This window comes from Podarcis raffonei, chromosome 13 (genome assembly GCF_027172205.1).
Source record: "Podarcis raffonei isolate rPodRaf1 chromosome 13, rPodRaf1.pri, whole genome shotgun sequence".
NCBI classification, from domain to species: Eukaryota; Metazoa; Chordata; class Lepidosauria; order Squamata; family Lacertidae; genus Podarcis; species Podarcis raffonei.
In genome coordinates, this window is record NC_070614.1 from 31,861,902 (window position 1) to 31,875,353 (window position 13,452).

Sequence of the window (13,452 nt, forward strand, 5' to 3'; positions counted from 1 at the left end):
TATATATTATTCACTGCCTAGATATTTTATATAAGTGGGTCCAAATGCTTATTGGATTATGGTCCATGCAGTGTTAACAGAAGTCATGGAAATGTAAGCAAAGAAGTTGAGTGTAAACAGCCTGTTATAAGGCACAGAGGCTTTGAAACACCGTTTAACTTTTCTTGATGGCCTATCTTCTTAATTAGTTTAATCTTTTTACATTTCTAGTTGTCTCCCTCACAATTTTTGTTCCTATCTTGATAGCCACCAACTTGCATAGCTTTAAAAGAGGAATAAAAGGTAAAGGTAAAGGGACCCCTGACCATTAGGTCCAGTCGTGGCCGACTCTGGGGTTGCGGCGCTCATCTTGCTTTATTGGCCGAGGGAGCCGGCGTACAGCTTCCGGGTCATGTGGCCAGCATGACTAAGCCGCTTCTGGCGAACCAGAGCAGCGCACGGAAATGCCGTTTACCTTCCCGCCGGAGCGGTACCTATTTATCTACTTGCACTTTGACGTGCTTTCGAACTGCTAGGTTTGCAGGAGCAGGGACCAAGCAATGGGAGCTCACCCCGTCGTGGAGATTCGAACCGTCGACCTTCTGATCTGGAAGTCCTAGGCTCTGTGGTTTAACCCACAGCGCCACCCGTGTCCCTTAAAAGAGGAATAGACAAATTCAAATATATGGCTATGAATGGCTTCTAACTTGGAGGGCTATGATTTACCACCATTTGTATGTTTCTCAAGGCAGTAGCTTGATGTTGTAATTGGGGATAATGCTGTTGCACTCAGTTCCTGTATGTGTGCTTCCCACAAGCATTTGGTGTTGCTGGACTGGATGGGTTATTGGCCCAATCCCCATAGGTTGCACCCATGAGGAGTTGCAGATATCATTTTAGAAATCAACATTTTTTGGACTGTAGCCAGGAATTCAGTAAACATGTCTAGCTTGTTGGTCTTGCAGTAACATGATCAACTTTGGTGTTGGACATCTGGGTTCAGTCCCCAGAAAAGTTTATGGAAATGGGGTTATAGATTAAAAGATGAGACCAAGCTTGCAAGCAGAAGATACCAGCTTCAGTCCTCTGTACCGCTGCAAAGGATAGTAAAGATTCCTGGTTGTGAGGCTGGGGAGTCTCTTCCAATCAGTGGATACAATCAGTGGATACAAACCAATTCTTTTGATTCAAATGGATTTTTATATGTATTAAAAATCACTTTTACCTCACTGTTTAGCCAAAATGGATTGCAGAGCACTTTACAAAAATTAGTAGTGAAATGGTTGTAGTCAAGCTTATAATCTTAATGGACATGACACACGAAGCAAGAAGATGTGAGGTATGACGAATAAATCAAACTCATGCACTATTTCTTAATAATTTAAGTTGTCATTGGACCATTCATTGGACCAATGAAACACAGAACTGGCATCACACAAAGATAGTCTGCCAATATTATACATGAGACCATCTCTGACTATTTGAAGCAAATGTATGCTCATCTCTTTTTGACCATTTTATTTCCAACAATCAAATGACATCATAAAGACAACAACAGTAAAGAACACTATCCGAGTTTTGAATCCTTAGTTATTTCTCCTTGTTATATGTTCCTTGCAGTTTAGCTGAGGCCTCAGGGCAACTATATAACATTTAGGGGCAAATATACAACCCAGCAAACCAGTACTAGAGGCTAAGATAGAGAAGATCTCCACAGCCACCATGTATTTTCCCTTTGTGCTCAGGTAAGTTGGCACAAAAGAGACCCACACACTGCAAAACACCAACATGCTGAAAGTGATGAACTTGGCTTCATTAAAAGTACTGGGCAATTCCCTAGCAAGAAAAGCCACAGCAAAGCTGACAAGAGCTAGAAATCCCAGGTATCCAAGCACAGAATAAAACATAGGGACAGACCCTTCATTACATTCAACCACAATTTCTTTAGCCAAGGAGTCCATGTCCAAATGTGGGAATGGAGGAGCAGTAAGGAGCCACACAGTACAAAGACCTCCTTGAATGGCAGTGCAGGAGAAAACAATTGAAGCTGCCAGTCTTTTCCCCACCCAGTTCCTCATCCTGGATCCTGGTTGTGTGGCCATGAATGCCAAAATCACTGTGATGGTTTTTGCCAACACGGAAGAAACAGCCACGGTGAAGATGAGACCGAAAACAGTTTGTCGTAGAAGGCAAGTTATTTTTTGAGGCTGGCCAATAAAGAGCAAGGAGCAGAGGAAGCACAGCAGGAGAGCAATAAGCAGAGTGTAGGTTAGACCCCGATTATTGGCTTTGACAATGGGACTGTTGTGGTGTTTAATGAATATCCCTAATACCAAAGCAGTGATGACAGAAAATGAAAGTGCCATGAAAATTAAATTGATGCTTAAAGCATCATCATATGACAGAAAATGCAAAACCTTGGGAAGGCATCCATCTTGGTCTCCATTTGGATACTGATCTTCTGGACATTTGATACAATTGTCCATTTCTGGAGCAGAAAGGAACAGTGATGTATCCATCTCCCAAACAAATACATATGAATCTGACTTTCCTCGCTGGGATTATGGGAAAGCAATTTGCACAATCCCACAGAAAGAGTTTTGCTAATTTTACAAACATCAAATAAGAAAAAAGAAAACAAGGCAAAACACATATCCCTTTGACTCCCCCCCTTCCCCTTTGTGGATGCTTATGTTATAACTATTCCCCCTGCATCTCCTTTATAATACCAGTTTTTACTAATCCTTGATTATTTCCTATTTCATTTTTTAAACTACAAGTTTTACATCAATCCTACTAATGAATTTAGTTGTTTACAATAATTTTTCAAATAACTTACCGTATATAATTTCCCATTCTTTATTAAAAGTTAGCTCTTCCTTGTTTCTAATTCTTCCCGTGAGTTTTGCCATTTTGGCATAGTCTATTAGTTTTATCTGCCACTCTTTCTTGGTTGGAACTGTATCTTCTTTCCATCTCTGGGCTAGCAGCATCCTGGCAGCAGTTGTGGCATATACAAAAAGTTTTTTCTGATCTGCTGATATCTCCACACCAACGGATCAGAAAGTAAGGGGTGGGAACATGGCCAGATTTGGGTGAAGGCCTGGCCAGGGTGAAGGCGGTCATTCTTTTATATACCTGCTGGGATTAACAAGGCATCTGACCCTCACCTCAGTCTCATAACATTGTATGCTTCGCTCTTCCCAGACCTGTTCTCTTTTGGCCTGTATTTTGGAGCTTTATAATTTAGGAAGACTGGTGGGCAAGTCTTATCAGTCACTGACGTATGAGTGGATTTTATTTGCTGCTATTCTGGGCTTCTGGTACACCAGGGTTTACACCAGTGTAATCCTGGTCAGGATGCCAGAAGGGATACAATTTACAAGCTTTCTCCATTATCTGCACAGCAGGGGGTGTTCAGTCAACAGTGTAAAGGCTGAGCTGAAGCGTTCCCTGCTGGTTACCTGCTTTCAGCAATAGGGGTCGCTGTTTGGTAGTACCCAATTGGTTAGCTGTCAAATTCTAGAGCTCCCTATTCGTGGCTCTTAGGTAATTCACAAAATACAGAGTCCATTCATAAAACACAGTGTTCATTCATAAAGCAGTGACATAGATCTCCATTGCTACATATTGGGTGTAAATTTCAGCGGTTGAACGTACAAGTTTATGGACATGCTGTAATGTAGTGTTTATGCGGCTATGAATAAAAGGTGGCTGGGCTCATTGTGTCAGGGCTTGGGGGGGAGAGAGGTGACAAAACTGATTTGCAATAAGTGCCCCCCTTTATTTCCATAAGAAGTCCTTGAGTCTGTATTCTGAATAGCGACACCAGGGACCTAGAAGGTGCAGGGCTTGTCAGTCCAACCCCTGCACAGTCTCATCAGGGCTGACCTTAAGGCAATTGGAGCAATTGGGCCAAATTGGGCCCCACGGGCTGCTCCTAAGGGCGCCCCCCCGCACCAGAGCAATCTAGATGGATTTTATTTATATCTATAAGATTTTGCAGACTTTGGCTGTGAACTGGGGCCCTACAAAAAAAAATTCAAGTTGCACCCCACTGCTTCAAATTGGGCCCCACTGGCTAGCCCTGTGTCTCATAATTGCTGGGCCTGAGTTGCCCTGCCCTTGCATGAAGTCTTGGTTCTAGATTCAGGTAGGTAGCCGTGTTGGTCTGACACAGTCAAAATCACAGATACACTGTGATTGACTCAATGGGTATGGTAAACCTGTTCGTGGCTGTTAATGACTGCAATTAGTCCTACAGGAAAAGCAAGTCAATCACCCATCTCCTACTACCCTCCTAAGAAAAACCCCACCCAACCCTCCCACTATATATAAGGGTCTGGTGACTTCTCTTTCAGTGTATCTGAAGAAGTGTGCATGCACACGAAAGCTTATACCAATAACAAACTTAGCTGGTCTCTAAGGTGCTACTGGACAATTTTTTAATTTTTTTATATATTTAGATGCAGTCTTGGGTTTGTAATTTTGGGAGAGGAGAGACTGCGGCCCTGGGGAGAGGGCAGGCTGGTGAGGCCCCCTAGATTTAGAGGCCCTAGACTTCAGCCTACTTAGCCTATACATATATCCGGCATTGGGTGGGAATATAAGTGGTCAGGTGATCCCTGAGGTATCCTGGACCCAAGTTGTTCAGAGCTTTGTAAACAAATACAAGAACCTTAGCCCTGATTTGATATCAGATAGGCAGCCAGAGGTTGCTTTGTTTTAACAATGGTATCACATGTTCTCAACCAGAATTTTCTCTCATCAGCAATCTTGCCTCAGCATACTGTACCAACTGGAGCTTCTGAACCAGACCCAAGGACAGCCCCACATAGAATGCAATACAGTAATCTAGCCTCAGAGATACCAATGCATGGACTACAGTGGTCAGGCAATCTCTGTACAGGAGCAGCCATGGTTGGTGAACCAGACGAAACTGGTAAAATGAACTAAATTCTGTAGGTAAATTCATAGAGATTAGGAGCAAGGATAGCTCTAGTCCCCATCCCTCTGTGAATTCAGCATATGTGAATACAGTTTCGGTGTCCAATTGAATAGTTTATGACAGTAAGTCCTTTTATGCATATAATATTCCCATCTTTAAACACAATGGTTAATATTACCATATAGGAAACTTTCTACTCTACCAACTTAACTCAGTCAATCTGATGGTAGACACTTACCTGTTTGTTTAGAAATCTTTCCTTTGGGACATGGGTCACAATCATAGCAACAGAATGGCTCCCCCTCCTTCTTTTGCCTAACAGAACCTGGACGGCAGTTGTCATTACACACGGAGCGGGGATGCATCTGTCCACAAATGCAAGGCAGGAAATGTTTACTCCATGCTTTCTAAATGCTATTCCCACCAAAACTAATGGCATCAGAAAAAGGAGCATTCTGTATATAAAATATTTTCATACTTTCTATGTGTCAGTTTGCAATTTTTTGGTGCAAAAAGTATTGATCTAATGTGTAAAGATCTTTTCTATTCTAATTAATTCAAGAGGGTTCTGGAAGCTTCTCTGTGTGATACAAGCTGGTACAAGCTGGAAGTTTCTAGCTAACAAGCAAGTTTCTATTCTGCCTAGAAACAGGCAGAAGGTTCCTGATATTTGGGTTATTCCTTCAGAGAAGCTGAACATCAGGTTTAAACTGATTCTGTTATCTCTTTCACCCAAGGTCATGCTGACTATAATAATAGGCCAGGAGGAGCCTGGGTTCCACTTTCTGTCTCTCTTTCCTTCTGGTGCGGTGTTCTGTACATAGTATGTTTAAGTGCTAAGGTTTTAGCTTTATTTTGAGTTATTGTAAGTTCAAGCTAATTTTGTTTTTTTACTATAACTGGATTTCTTATGGACTGTGCCGATCCTGAAGATATCGGATTTGTGACCATTATACTCATTTGCCTTCAGTAGTAATAAAGTTCTGCTGGAGGAAGCTTACTGCCTCTGGTCTATTTCTGAGGAATCCTGCAACGTGTTTGAGATTTTACTCTGCTAACTGTACGTTGGGGACTGCTCTGGATCAATATGAATAGAATCAATGACACTAGGGCATAGGAACAGAAGAAGAACCTTGCTGGATCACATCCAACATCCTGTTCTCACACTGGCCAACCAAGTGTCCATGAGAATCCTGCAAGCAGGATCCAGAGGCATACTGCACTGTAACTCTTCAACCAGTGGCATGGCGTGGGGGGGCAGGCACATTTTTTGGAGGGGGTGTGACCAGGCACCCCCATGACAGACGCCTTCATTGAAGCCTGGCTCTGGCCCACAAGGGAGCTGCCTACTCCTAGTCGCAGCTCTGCTCCCATTCTCAAGCCCCACTGGGCCGGGTGCAGTGGGCTCCCAGATCCAAACTCCATTCAAGAGCAGACCTGTTGCTGGATGAGTCAGCCTGAGCTTGGCAGAGGAGGAAAAAAAATTACAATATATTTGAATCACACGACCCTTTTGATTGACTAATCAGGCATCAGATTGTCTATCACATTCTCATATTAAAATGAGTATTCTTACAATTTCCTTCTTGTCTCCAGTGACTCAGTTAACCTCCCACCTCAGTTAACCTCCACTGTATCATAACTCCAGTAATCCTAGAAGATTTTGCTATAGTATTGTGTCCATATGAGTAGCTTTCTGTCTGTGAGGGTGAACTCTGAGGCAGGAGCTTTCTTTGTTCTAAGATCTGGAGATTTAATATGTGGAATACCTGTTTAAAAGAGATTTGTCAACTGCCTTGAAGACAAAGATCTATCAACTAAAGAAATAATCTAGCATTCATACTGGAACATTCATGACTGATGTTTTTGTACGTAGATCCAACATGCGCAATCCCAATCAAAATCTACCTGATTAAACATGCTGTGCCATGTGATGACATCTTCATTGATCCTGAACTCTCTGTCAGTTAAGGTCCACAAATCCATCCTTCCCACTTTTACCCTTGAAAAGGATTTGTTAGGGAAAGTAACCCAATTTATAATATCAAGTCCACTTTCTAGTTCACCTTTCTCATTCAAAGACACCAGGTCCCCAGCACTGTTGTTAAATGAGATTCTCCTCAAGAAACGGTGAAGCTATAATCAAAGAGATAAAAGCTCTTTTTTTCTTTACAAAACATCACTGTCCTGATGACACCCAGGTCTATTTTTCCTTTCCACCTAAATGCAATAAAGCTGATTTTGAAAAGTGCTCAGAAACTTTAACTAGTACAAATAGCTGCAGCCAGATTGCTGACCGGGACTGGATATAGGGAGCATATTTTATAAGACTGGTGTGGGAACTGCCCTAAGCCCTAGAAAATAACAAATGATAGGATATTGATCATTTGGGATATGAAGGGAATACAAGCTGCAGAGGAATTCCTGGGCAAGCCTATGCAAAATGACCTGGCCAATATTGGTGGGTGCTAAGACTTCTGCTAAACACTACTGAGTGAGCTGAAAATACCTCATCCCTAAGGAGTTGGTGCCTATCACCCCTAGTCTCCAGAATTAAGAAAAGTTTGGCTAGGTAGAAATTGGTGTAGATACAGTATTGAACTCCTTCACAAGAAGGAAAGTGGATAGATTTCTAAGGAAGAGAAAACTAGCTGTGAAATTTGCACTAGAGGTGTAAAATGTTCTCTACAATGGGTACTTGTCACATAGTTGAACATACTGTTAGTAGAAACATTATGTTCATGTCTGTAGAGACGTTTGGATTCTGAAGTTGTACCTGGTATGGATGTGGATTTCGAACAGCTGTCACTGCTGTGTGCACTTGATTCCAGGAGTCCATGGCATCTAAAGCATGAGCTATGGCATAGACAGCATTGTATATACTGTAGCTTTGCGGAGTCATGCTCATTTCAAAAAATGGCCCAGGAAGGCTCTCCAGCTTCTCCTTCCCAGTGCAGGCGCCAGTGCTCTCTCCAACCACAGATGGATCTATAAATAAACAGCTGAAAGCCTGCTCCCAAAAGTCCCTGATAAAATTGTCGCCATGCTGTGAGTAAGGATTTACTGTCAGAAGGAAACTGTGGAATTCCTGCACCACATTGGTGTGAACTGCAAAAGACAGAGCTCCCTGGAAGACTTTTCTGTCAAATCTTTTGTGAAACTCTATGGCTGGGAAATCCCATTGGGCTGTCATAATCCACACTTTGCCTATAGTCACATTTGTCTTATCATCTGTCTCTACTTGGTACATCAAGAATATAAAAAACAATGAGAACTGCGTCTCTGCAAATAGAATAAGTGTTTTTACTGTGTTGTTGTTAACAAGTTGTAGTGTATTTACTGTCTTTTCATGCTCAGGAATTATTTCAGAGAAGTCTGTCAGCAATGGCATTCTGTCAATGAATGCAGTACAGATGCCACTCTCTGAAAGCATTGGCATTAAGATCTGCAGAAAATTCTCTCCTCTATCATCCTCCAGCATGACAATCCCAACCCATGTCCACTGGAAATGCAAAAGGAGGTGAACGATTCCTTGGTACTGATTCTCTTCATTCGGAACAATTCGGTATAGGAACGGGAAGTGGGTTTCAGCACTTGAAGGACCAAACAAGTAATAAGAGATCTAAGTATAAGCAAATGCATTACTGAAATTAAGTGTACTTTGAGAGATAATATAATGCAGAAATACTTATTAAGAAGTTTATTTTAGAACTGGTTTATCACCATTACTTGATGTTATTCCAAAACATGATATGATGGGTACTCACACTTGACTCCGTATGTTACATCATAGGGACTGAGCAAGCATAGGCATGGTTGCTCCTATTCCCCACTCTCTCCACTTGCAGTTTCTAGCTCATCAGAATGCACAACAGATGCATCTCACCTTTTCTCTAAAGCACTTTTTCTTTATGCAATTTCTGTAAAAATCCACTGCCTCACATGCATATGCTACCTGAGGAATCTTGTAGATGCTTAAGCTGGTGGCCATGTAAAGAGTGGTTTTAGAGTCAAGTCCCCCAATGACTGCTATCAGATTCTTCTGTGTACCACACTTGTAGTTGGGGATTGTCCTTTTCTGGCTAAAAAGAAGGTTCAGAGTTGTTTGAAATGTCAACTTTTCATTGAAGTAGCTGTCATAGATATGAAATCCCAATGTAACATTTGGCAAAATCCTGGGATTCTCATTGATCTCCTTCATTGCAAATACCAAGGCCAGGACATGCTGGTAGTTTTTTGTCACTACACTGCAATCAGAACATACCGGTAAGCTATGTTACATCAATATTCTAGACCTCATAAACTACTTGTTCAGTCCACTTGCTTTTGTCCTGACATCCAGTACATCATGCCCACTCGGCTTCAAAAATGTGAAGACACTGAGCCAGAAATAGCTGGGAGATTTTAATTATCCCTGAATACTGTGAGCTGCTTGGATGAAAGGAAGCAAACAGAGAGCAACAGTGGTTGCTTCTATGGGCAGTAAAGAGCAATGTGTGTCTTCTTGAGTAAATACCTTGTAAACTCTAGGGTTTTTAAAAGAAATATTATGGATAATTGCATTATTTTCTATGTGAAAATGAAATCACTACATAGACAAACAGGGGACTGTGATGCTGGTTAGGTATAAGAGACCTGTTTTCTAACTCCAGAATTTCTGATTGAAATAACAGAATCTGTGTTTCTATCCTATACTTTATAGACGCCTTTCTTTTGCCTAGGGATGTCAGCGAATTTATGGTAAGTGGACAATATTGAAATTCTCTCAACTCACATGGGCAGCAAAACAAAAATCTGGGTGATATTCAAAATTAGTCATACTCAGAGCAGACCTTTTGAAATAATTAGATCTCACCAAATGTCATCATTTTCATTATCTATCTATAATATTATTTTACCCTGCCCCATAGACATTTAATAAGTGACATGCAAAGAAGTTTCTTACACAGGATCCCCAATAAACATTAAATTGGGGTGTTGCTTGAAGTCTATAAAGTCAAAGAAGGAGAAGAACTGAGAAGAGATGCCACCAATGGTGAAGTCACCTTGCTGGTAATACTCATGTGGGATCTGAACGGGATCACTCATGCTGCAAGGAATGGAGTGTGCTTTGCACTCATGAAAGGAAAGATGAACCAACCACAACCACAGTAGCGCCAGAAACAAAAACAGCATTGCAATTGTACAGATGAACCCCTTCAGACTGAATCAAAATCCACAGTTCCAATCTAATTCATCACTATACGACATCAGCCCATTTAGAGCAACCCAGTCCCAGTCTTTTCTGACTCTGCTGGTCAATGGTGATACTTATGATTATGACCTTTAAAATGCAGCTGTTCTGCTTCAACACAGTCTTTCCCCCCAAGCCCTGAATGCCACAAGAACATTTTATATCCATTTTTAATTTTGATTACTTATTGTAATGGTGGTCACTGAAAACCCAGGTTATCTTTGGCAAGAAACAGGCTCACCATAATTTAAGATAATTATAGAGTTCACAATTAACTCCTGAGAGTATTCTGCTCTCAGGCAGAACACCTGAAGAAAACATGTTTATCAAGTGGCATCTCTTGCAGGATCCTTAGGAGTCAGGAGCAACACCTGGGCTTAGTATAATACTGAACAAGAAGAAAAATCCAGAAGAGCTAGGCCTTGGGATGAGGCCACAGGGCAGCTGTGGAGAACCTGTGGCCCTCCTGATGTTATTGGACTCCCATCAACCTCAGCCATCATGGCCAATATTTGGGGTGATGAGAGCTACAATTCTGCAACATTTGTCCAACTGGTCCATGTATGAATGTAGAACTGTATACAATGTTCTATGATAGGCTGATAGTTGTATTTGTTCAGAATTTTCTTCTGGTAATGTGAACCTTCACAGAGAGTTAATACTGTATGAGAATTTAATATACCAAATCTTATACTCTGTGGATTACATTAGCATTCCCTGTTACATATGGAGGCTTCTGTGCAGATGCAGCATAGCTAGGGCATACAATGAAGCATCCTTTCACCATTGTTAGACATCATCACAACTGCATCACTGTGGCTGTATGTGTGGTTGTGAAAAAATCCCCATGGTGCAAACTGTCAATAAAGAAAACCTGAATCAGATCAGGACTCCCACAAAGTTTCATGTTGTTCTTTCCTTCTAATGTTTCTGAACTATTGTCTATAGCTTGTTATTTTCCTGTAGGTTTCTCCAGTCTGTGGGTATATGCTAGCCAGGGAGAGGAAGTAATCCAATTGCTATAATCGTAACAAAAAATATCAGTAAGTGGTGCCACTACCCTCCAAGTACTTGGAACCACCCCTTGACCATAACCCACCATAATTCCTGTTCCAAGTTGGCTATCTTGACACTGTCTTGATATAAAGCCTGCACAGCCTTATGCAAAAAGTTAGACTTAACTGGAATATATGTGCAACATTCCTGCTTTAAAAGAGTGCAACCCCCTCCCTGAACAGCTGTAATCATATCTAATGCAAGCCTATTCTACAAAACAGATGCTCTCATAGCAGAGGTTTATTTATTCAGGGCAACCACTGAAGTCTCCTGTCCCCATGCCCCCTTCCCTGGCACAGCTCAGAACTTTTTTTTCCTTGCCACCTTTCTCTATGTCAATCTGATCTGTGTCAGATAGGCTAACCCTACTTCTCCCCACAGCAGTCACAAGTTTAATAGCAAAGGACCCTTCCACTGGGGCCCTTGCAAAAACGCCAATCTCCATCACGGCTATCCCCCATCCCCAAGCATCATGGCAAGCATTAACCAATCAAGCAATGAATGATTCCCTTGCCTTCCTCAGCTCCATATAGTCTCTGCTGTAAAGCTAAATGCATTGCCACACTCCTCATATTCTCCACCTCCTCGAGCCATCATCATCCCCATCCCGCAAACACAGCATCCAAGCCAACAGAGATTCACGTGGCTGCTGACAAAACTTTTTAAGCAGCTCCATCAATTCACTCGCTATGTGAATGCTGTTCACCGGCACTGGCTGTGCTGATGGAGCACCCTCAATGGGCTGTGCCATCAGGATTGACCCTAAGGGCTATTATGTAGTGTTTGGGCATGATGGAAGTTCCTACGCTCTAAGTCACCCCCATCTGAGTCCCGCAAAGCTTCTCAGTCTCCCAGCATGGAACAGCTTTTTCAGAGCATCAGAGTTCCCTGTTTTTCCAGAGTGAATGTGATAACCAAGATTTGTGAGTTGGCTATATCACTGATCACCACATAATTATCTCTTTCGATAGAGTGTCAACAAGAGAGGTTTAGTCCGCCATCTTCCTCCCCAGAAATCCATGACAGTGCTCAGGTATCAAAAGAGACCCCCGCATTGCAAAAAACATCCTGGCTAAGGCAAAGCTGACAGCCTGGAATCCCATATGTGTCAGTACAGAATAAAACATAGGGACAGATGCTTCATTACATCCATCCACAATTTTGTCAGCCAAAGACTACATGTAAAAGCATGGGCTATGGCACAGCTTATTCTTCCCAGTGCTAGTTGCATTGCTCTCCCAATCACAGAGGAGTCTGAAAATAAACAGCTGAAAGCCTGCTTCTGAGAGCCATCTCTGTCATATCAACTGTTTCTACTTCATGCAGCAACAATATGAAATCCAATGAAGACAATGTTTCTGCATATACAATAGCTACAGCGACTGAACTATTATAATGCCCTATACAGGAAGCTGCCCTTGAAGATAGTCCAGAAACAGCAACTAATGCAGAAAGCAGTGATCAGAGTACTGATGATCATGGCTGATTGAGAACATAAAAAGGAGAATCAAGGAATAGCACTGTTTGTCAGCCCACTTATGAACCTGTTCCAAGGTACTGAAGCTTATAAAAAAAAACTTGAGAGCAACTATCTGAAAGAGCATTTCATCCCAACTTGCTTGTGAGTTATGATCTGCAGAGGAGGCCTTGCTGGTGATGCCACCTCCTGGAAAAGTTTGGGACACCCTTCTCTGTGATTACAGCCTGCCTCTGAAGTGACCTCCCCTCAGAGGTGCATCAAGTACCAACATAATTAAGTTTTCAGCAGCAGGTGACAATGCACCTCTTTATCCAGGTCTTTGGGAGGGGTTGGTATTCAGAACTACAGTCATACCTCGGGTTAAATATGCTTCAGGTTGAGCGCTTTTGGGTTGCACTCCGCGGTGACCCAGAAGTAACGGAATGCGTTACTTCTGGGTTTCACCACTCGCACATGCGCAAACGGTCAAAATGACGTCATGAGCATGCGTGGAAGCTGCAAATCACAACCCACACATGCGTAGATGCGCAGGTGCGGGTTACGTTCGCTTCAGGATGCAAACGGGGATCTGGAACAGATCCCGTTCATATCCAGAGGTACCACTGTAATGAGGGGGGGGAAATCACCTGCTCTTTTATTATTTTGATTTTTTAAAGGGAACTTTTATGTCAATTATATTGAAATGTTATGTAATTTTTTTTTTATTCTATTATTTTTATGCCATGCATTTCAACCCTAGAACCTTATGGAAAAGAT

General features: G+C 42.0%; 1 protein-coding gene across 1 annotated transcript; it reads right to left on the bottom strand.

Moving 5' to 3' along the window:
• Positions 1-1,565: 1,565 nt before the first annotated feature.
• LOC128398755 (vomeronasal type-2 receptor 26-like) lies at positions 1,566-10,015 on the bottom strand. Its single transcript, XM_053360007.1, has 6 exons — positions 9,873-10,015; positions 8,814-9,174; positions 7,647-8,549; positions 6,836-7,063; positions 5,166-5,292; positions 1,566-2,467 (listed from the first exon to the last, which is right to left on the bottom strand). Exons 1-6 carry the CDS (start codon positions 10,013-10,015, stop codon positions 1,566-1,568), a joined length of 2,664 nt encoding a protein of 887 aa, XP_053215982.1.
• Between the last annotated feature and the right edge of the window lie 3,437 nt (positions 10,016-13,452).

Bases quoted from the DNA above. Each gene is read 5' to 3' on its own strand.
- LOC128398755 (XM_053360007.1), bottom strand. From the start codon at position 10,015: ATGAGTGATCCCGTTCAGATCCCACATGAGTATTACCAGCAAGGTGAC. The intron at 9,175-9,872 runs GTAAGAAACTTC...TTCTGATTGCAG, and splicing joins ATGTTTATTGGGGATCCTGT to TGTAGTGACAAAAAACTACC. The intron at 5,293-6,835 runs GTAGATTTTGAT...ATTTGTGGACAG, and splicing joins GGCACAGCATGTTTAATCAG to ATGCATCCCCGCTCCGTGTG.